The sequence below is a fragment of the Engraulis encrasicolus genome, chromosome 22, assembly GCF_034702125.1.
Source record: "Engraulis encrasicolus isolate BLACKSEA-1 chromosome 22, IST_EnEncr_1.0, whole genome shotgun sequence".
NCBI classification, from domain to species: Eukaryota; Metazoa; Chordata; class Actinopteri; order Clupeiformes; family Engraulidae; genus Engraulis; species Engraulis encrasicolus.
In genome coordinates, this window is record NC_085878.1 from 42,974,988 (window position 1) to 42,982,487 (window position 7,500).

General features: G+C 45.1%; 1 protein-coding gene across 6 annotated transcripts in view; it reads left to right on the forward strand.

Annotated features, from left to right (window-relative positions):
- LOC134439184 (C-myc promoter-binding protein-like) overlaps positions 1-7,500 on the forward strand; it is a 65,288-nt gene that overhangs the window by 34,854 nt on the left and 22,934 nt on the right. For 3 of the 6 annotated variants that reach the window (XM_063189063.1, XM_063189065.1, XM_063189067.1), the window contains exons 12-16: positions 144-244; positions 2,264-2,494; positions 5,228-5,373; positions 5,732-5,767; positions 6,026-6,159. In XM_063189063.1, coding sequence (XP_063045133.1) covers positions 144-244; positions 2,264-2,494; positions 5,228-5,373; positions 5,732-5,767; positions 6,026-6,159 — 648 coding nt within the window. The remainder of the gene's footprint in view (positions 1-143; positions 245-2,263; positions 2,495-5,227; positions 5,374-5,731; positions 5,768-6,025; positions 6,160-7,500) is intronic. The other 3 variants (XM_063189064.1, XM_063189066.1, XM_063189068.1) reach the window with 1 other exon arrangement.

Sequence of the window (7,500 nt, forward strand, 5' to 3'; positions counted from 1 at the left end):
CCTCCTGGGAATATAGGCCATCTCATCTCTCATCTACATGTGTGTGTGTGTGTGTGTGTGTGTGTGTGTGGCCGTGTGTGTGTGCGTGTGCGTGTGCGTGTGCGTATGTCTGTGTCTGTGTCTGTGTTTGTTTTGTTTCCCAGGATGGAAGATAAGCGTGTTTTCACGTGGAAGCTTCTTCCAAAGAAGGCCTGTAAAAACTTGATGAATGCACTCAGCAACATTTACCAGCAGCTAGCAGAGGGTTAGTATGGATTTTTGTCTGCACTTTGTGTGTGTGTGTGTGTGTGTGTGTGTGTGTGTGTGTGTGTGTGTGTGTGTGTGTGTGTGTGTGTGTGTGTGTGTGTGTGTGTGTGTGTCTGTGTGTGCGTGTGCGTGCGTGCGTGCGTGCGTGTGTGTGCATATTGTAACAGCGAGAACTTTGACACACTCCCCTCTGCACTTGGGAGGACAGCTGTGTTCTTACCTCATTTATGTTGATTTTGTGTTTTCAACATTTTTTGGTATTTTCTCACACAATCTATTCTCTTTTTTGACTTGTTCCCGCATTCCGCCCCTGCCACAGTCTCTGACCATCCTATGTTTTGCTGTTTTACTCCCTCTTTTCTCAACCCTTCTCTTCTTTCCCACATTTTCCTTCTCTATCTAATATTCTTCATTCCTTTGTACTTACACTCCCCTCTCTCTTTATCCCCCCCCTCCCTTCCCCTCTACCCATACATATCGCTGTTCTCTCTCTGCATCTATTTGGTTGTCCCCATCTTTCCCACGTTGCCTCTTTTCTTCTATCTTTATCTCCCACCTTCTCTCTCCTCTCCTCCTCCGATGTCCTCATTCCGTCAGAGTGCTGTGCTGTATGTCCTCTCTACTGTATCAGCAGTGTGTAGTGTAGTGGTGCTGTGCTGTGCTGTGCTGTGCTGTGCTGTGCTGTGCTGTGCTGTGCTGTGCTGTGCTGTGTGGTGCTGTGCTGTGCTGTGCTGTGCTGTGCTGTGCTGTGCTGTGCTGTGCTGTGCTGTGCGGTGCGGTGCGGTGCTGTGCTGTGCTGTGCTGTGCTGTGCTGTGCTATGCTGTGCTGTGCTGTGCTGTGATGAGGGTGGGCTGCAGCTAATTGTCCTTCCTGGGATGCTGTGAGACACTGTTCCTGCTCCACTGGAGCTCCCTAGAGACCAGGCTCTGGATCAATACACATGTCTGCTACCTGTCTAAAACCCTCATTGTGCCTAAATCACTTTTTTTCTGTACATCTCGTAAACTCCCAAGAGGCTTTGACACATTTCTATGTGTTTACAAGCATGCACTTCTGACTCTGTCAATCTCAATTTTTGAGATGTTTTCCCCTCATTTCTGTTTTTCTGTCTCGCACTTTGTCTTGCTGTCTTTTTCACTTTCTCTTGAGGGGTGTGGCCTACAATTCCCCTCTCTAGGGAAACTTTTGTACTAGAAAGGCAGTAACACTTTAGAAAGACAGTAACAGGACTCACATGTTAGCCCCTAATATATACCTAACTGTATAATTGACTGTAAAAGACGTGTCATTTGTAGATGTGTATACAAGAACTTCTTGATCCTTGTCACTTAAAATTATTGCTATTGATGCAATTGTAATAAGGACTTTACAGTAATAGGCTAGTGTTTCTCAGTGGGGCGCTACAGCCCCCCCAGGGGGCGTTGGGGAGCCCCAAGGGGGCATTGAGAAGGATACAGTTGTGTGGGGGTGGGGCTTAGTTCCCATGGGGGGGCATTAGTCTATTTCATTTTTCAATACTAAGGGGGGCATAGGCAGGCTTATGATGATGTCAATGGGGCGTTGGGATGCTTATGATGAGGTCAAGGGGGTCTCTGTCCAAAAAAGGTTGAGTGTAATAGGCCCTTGATTTTGTTAGACATCGTAACTTATACAGAAAATAATAAGGCATGTATTTTAGGGGAAGGGGAAGACAAGAAATGTCAAAAAATAACTACCGGTAAGCTGCGGCTGCCTACAACGTCCTAAGATAACCTGCTTGAATGAAAATCTGAAGAGCTCTTAATGCTATAAAAGCCGATTAAATACATTTTCATAAATATTTTTTTGAATCTGATTTTGAGGACAGCTTCGGGAAAATTGGAACTGAGTTATCCCATGCTGTCCAATGTTTCCATTACAAGTTCAAACATCCAGATTTCAATAGAGCAACAATACAAGCCGTTCAGTTTTTTTATTTTTTGGAAAAGATATCTATATCTATTCTCTTCCTATTCCTCTGTGTGTGTGTGTGTGTAGGTCATCAGAGGCCGCGTCATGACGGGCTGGCAGACGCATACGTGAGTGTGAGCGAGGGGGAGGTGGCGGTTGTGGGGGGCCGCAGCCTGCAGTCTCTAGAGCTGGAGATCCAGGAGGCCTTCCTGCGCTTCATGGCCTCCCTGCTCAGGGGCTACCGCTCCTACCTGAGGCCCATCACACAGGCTCCCTCCGAGAAGACCACTGATGTCAGCTCCCTATTCGACCTACAGGGTGAGTAACACACACACACACACACACACACACACACACACACACACACACACACACACACACACACACACACACACACACACACACACACACACACACACACACACACACACAGACACCTGTTCAAGTTTAGCTGGGGGTCGGAAATAACAGGTTCCGTCTTGGCTTTAAGGCTTAGACAATGTGTGGGAACCAAGAGCCCTTACGAAGTGTGTGTGTGTGTGTGTGTGTGTGTGTGTGTGTGTGTGTGTGTGTGTGTGTGTGTGTGTGTGTGTGTGTGCGCGCGTGTGTGTATGTGTATGTGTGTATGTATGTTTGTGTGTGTGTGTGGTTTGGGTCTGTAAGTGAGAGCCCTTGTGTGTGTGAATGTCAAAGGATTAGTGGTGTTATGTAAACAGACGCAGTGTTGAGGCGTGATTTATTTTCACCGGGTTCCCAAAGGCAGTTTTTCAAAACTAGTAATTTAGGAGACTTAAGAGACATTAGGGGACAAAACAACTCTCAAACATATATCATACCACAACTACACAGGCATAAATATGTAGCTAAATCATTTTGATGTAATGTATACGTACATACGGTACGTATTAAAAAAATGCCGTGTTAATTCAACACGGTTGATGTAACATCTTCTAGAGTGTATTTGGTCCCAGAGTTCTATCTTAGTGTTGAGTTAACACTGTGTATTAACTGTGCACAATGTTCTATTTGGATTAGTCAATTGGAAGCTATGTGTAGCCCACATGGGATGTGGTATTTGTAAGCCATAACACCTGAGAGTGGTAATGCTGGTAGGGGGGTTGTCAGGCATGACACACACAGAGTGGAGTGGAGCGTGAAGCTGTTGTTTTAGCCATTACACTGAACCAGCTGAATCAGTGGTGCTCTTTAGTACCAAAGCACATGGGTATTTGACCATAGGACATAGGGCCCCAGGGCCCCACCATCAATACAGGAGCACACTGGGCCCAGGGGCAAGAGTCTCTGAATGACTGGTGATTATGTAAGGTGCTGAGTAGATGTGTGCTGCTGTTCTTGTGCCAATTGTGGGGGTCTGGGAATGGAATGAAGGAAAGTGGAACTTGAAACCATTCACAGAGACAGTTGTATCAGTGGAACTGCTTATTGAGAGGTTGAGCGAAATGGCAACTGCACAATGCACACAGATACATTTGCCCAGTGATACAGTATACTGTATATAGTAATAAAGTAAAACTACTTTTCTACTGCATACAAATATATTTTGGAAGACTTTGTACTTTACTAGTTTTGATTGCTTTCATGTTTACTTAACTACATTTCTGAAGCTACTGCATTTGCCAGCAGGAGTATAACCAGGGGATAAAGGGAGGAGAAGCTAAGATATGTGTACAATACTTACTAGGCTGTAGCTCTCAGTAGATCAGTTGAGGTGTGCTGATGTTCATGTCTGAGGATGGGTCACGGCTGATAAAATACAGCAAACAAGTGAGCTACAAGTGCCTGGTTTCCCCTTTCACTTTACTCCCAGAACAAAACCTGGATGCGCAGGAGAGTTGATGTTAATGTGTTGTGGCATGTCCTCTGTGGGAACTGAGGCAGAAGCATTACTAGTTTGGTGGGAAATCCATTGTTTGTGAGGAAAGTGTTTGGCGTCACTCTGGTAGCCCACAGAGCACGTTCGATCTCATTCTGTGCAGTTCTTGTTCTGCTTCTTTGATTTTCCAGTCTTTTTTTTCAACTGATATCTTCATCTCCACCTACATTCACTTCACTTTCTGTGACCCTCAAATCACCCCCACCCAAAGTCCCCCTCATGTTCTTCTGACTTGTATACATGTATTGTAGACATATGGAGACAGTGAGTGGGAGAGAGACAAGAACGAAAGACAACGAATAAAACCTATTTCTGACTGAGTCCAGATGTATACGTGTTGGCTGTTCGAAGAGGATTCAGAAGTGTTACTCATGTGATTGCTTACAATGTTAGAAGGGCATATGGGACAATGTTCTGTGGAGACATTAGAAAAGAAACACCACAACCCCCCACACCACACACACACGCACGCACGCACGCACGCACGCACGCACGCACGCACGCACGCACGCACGCACGCACGCACGCACGCACGCACGCACACACACACACACACACACACACACACACACACACACACACACACACACACACACACACACACACACACACACACACGTTTCCTCATTTCTCCTAGAATTATGTTGTTCTGCTCTGCTCTGCACAGTTGTCTTGATTTGTTTTATCCACTGTAGGTCACTTTGAACAAAACCATCTGCTGAGTTGAGTGATGCAATGATATCAAGCCGGTGTGAAATGACTGAATACTTTTACTCATTTCTGACTCCCTTTCCTTTTTTAAACTCATTTTGTCTTGCCTTCGTTGGATAGGACGGTTAGCGAGGAGACAGGAAAGTGATTGGAGAGAGAGACAACGGAATAGGGAAACAACCTCGGGCCATAGTTGAACCCGTGTCTAAAGTGTTTGAGCAACAACTGCAACTCTCCCTTTCCTTCCTGCACTGATTCATTGCCACTCATAAGCCCATTTACAGTAAACGTACTGCATGCTATACAGAGCGGGGTGTTTGTATTGTTGCCAGTGTTTGTAAGCCTAGCTTGATAGGCTTGATATCTTACCTGTGCCAAATTTTCGAGAACCTTGGCTGATATCTTACCTACTATGTGTATGTTTGTGTGTGTTTGTTCTTGTGCAGGGTTCTTACGCAGCAGAGATCGCTCTCATCAGAAGTTCTACTCTGCGATGGTGAAGACACAGCTGTTTAGCCGCTTCGTAGAGGAGTGCTCATTCGTCAGCGACAAAGATGCTAGCCTGGCCTTCTTCGACGACTGTGTGGAGAAAGTAGCGTAACTCTTCTGTCTTCTCCCTGCCTCTCTTTCCCCCCTTTTTCTCCTTGTCCCTCCATCATCAGATAGTATTTATCTGTCTTTCCCTGAATCTCTCTTTACATCTATTCTCCTCTTTCTTTCTCCCATCATTTCTCCTTGTGTCTGTCTCTTACTCCAAAGCTCATTGAGTTCCGGAGGACCACCTGTTTATGCTTTTCTTTCTTTTTTTTAAGCAAAACAACCTTTCTTAGTCTTCCTCTCTTATCTTTAGTGTTCATCTCTGTCATGTGTCAGGTGTGGTGGACTCTGTTGGTCTTGCTTATTCTTTCCTCCTTTTTTGCTTCTGTTCCGTTCTGTTCTGTTCTGCAAAGCTTTTCAGCTCAGAGCGGACTGTAGAAAAAGCCAAGGTGAGAGAGAAACTGATCTTTATTTAATGCATGAATAAATTAACATGCAGGAATGAACTTAGGTCAGCAGTCAGCTTTTAGGTCACAGAGTTGCTCTCTGTCGTCTGTGCATGAGTGTATATGTCTGAATGGCAGATGTGCGTATACAGTAAGATTAAATCATTGTGCAGTGTACAGTATTGAAGCTAAGAAAATCTTTGCTGTGTGCGTGCGTGCGTGCGTGCGTGCGTGTGCGTGCGCGTGCGTGCGTCTGTGTAGGTGGACGGGGAGCGAAGTGAAGAGGGCCGGCTGATAGAGCTGGATGAGTCCCAGAAGAGTGAACACACCGTCTTCATCACGCCTCCCGAGCTGCCGTCATTACCAGAGGGAGAGGAGCACCCACTCTGCTACAGGTAACACACACACACACACACACACACACACACACACACACACACACACACACACACACACACACACACACTAGAAAAAGCACACTGTAACTTACACCCACCTGATACAAGCCAAAATGGTTGCTGAAAAAAGGTTGATGGCAGATCGACCTGAACATGTACAGGTATTTGCTGTTGAGTGGCTGAATGTCACCATTTCTTCTCTCATTATTTGTATAATTTATACAGCCCTGACACTCTGATTCTCTCTCACACACACACACAATATACTGTGCACACCAGTGGCGGTTTTGGGGGGTGTGATGTTGGTAAGCACAAATTCTGTAACCAAGCCAAACTAGTGGGGTCTCCCCCAGATGAGATTTTTTAAAAATAAAAACGCTCCTAAATTGTGAATTTTGACCTCTTCAGACAGCTCCCTAGGCTACTAAGTCATTCTACCACGTTGCATTTGACATCCTTCACTCCACGACTTGAAAATACAATCCAAATGTTCGCGTTGCATCTTACAGCAATGCATTGAACAGAAAAACACATCACTGACGGTCATCATTCCAGAAAGGGTTCTTATTCTGCTAGGTAGAACTAAGCTTAATAGAAATGAAGTCAAGAGTGGCCAAGAGCATGCCGTTGCGACCAGGGTACACTCACTGTAGCCTACACGAGAGCTGCCAAAAACTTGCGTAGGCCTGCCGTTAACTTGAAAACAGGCTACGGGAAAGACAGACACCAGCCCTTCTGAACAATTGTGAAGTGAACCCATCTATGGATGAGCGAGTGAACCCTTTCCTAAGCCGCAAGCTTCATCAACAACCAAACATGTTACAGCGGACAAATATAACCTTACCTTAAAATGCTGTCTTGACCGCAGAAAACCCAAACTTTCACTTAATCCACACGTTTTCAAAATTATTGTCCACGTTCCCGTTTGTAATCCATATGATATCATAGCTAATCAAGAAAGGCATATTGTGCTGCCGTTTAGCTATTCTCTTCAACTAACTGACGGTGTGTGGTTCATGTTATCTGCATATTATTCATTCGTTTCTTCTTGATATGTCCCAAAGTTCTACTCCATGATTTGTCCACATCCAAAACACAGACGTTTCTTCAAAACTTTGATTGCAGTTCAAATGTGTTGTCAGTCTTCGAGATTATCATAAAAGCAACTGGCTTCAGTCAAAAATGTAAACCTCACGTCTGCCTGAGCTCTACTTCCTGAATCCAATGTAAACGTAAGGCGTCAGATCGAGTTATGATTCATCAACTCATCTGTCAATCATATTTTCCGGTGCGCTATTGGTATAAGCACAATCAAAATGTGCTTCAAAACCTGGCGGG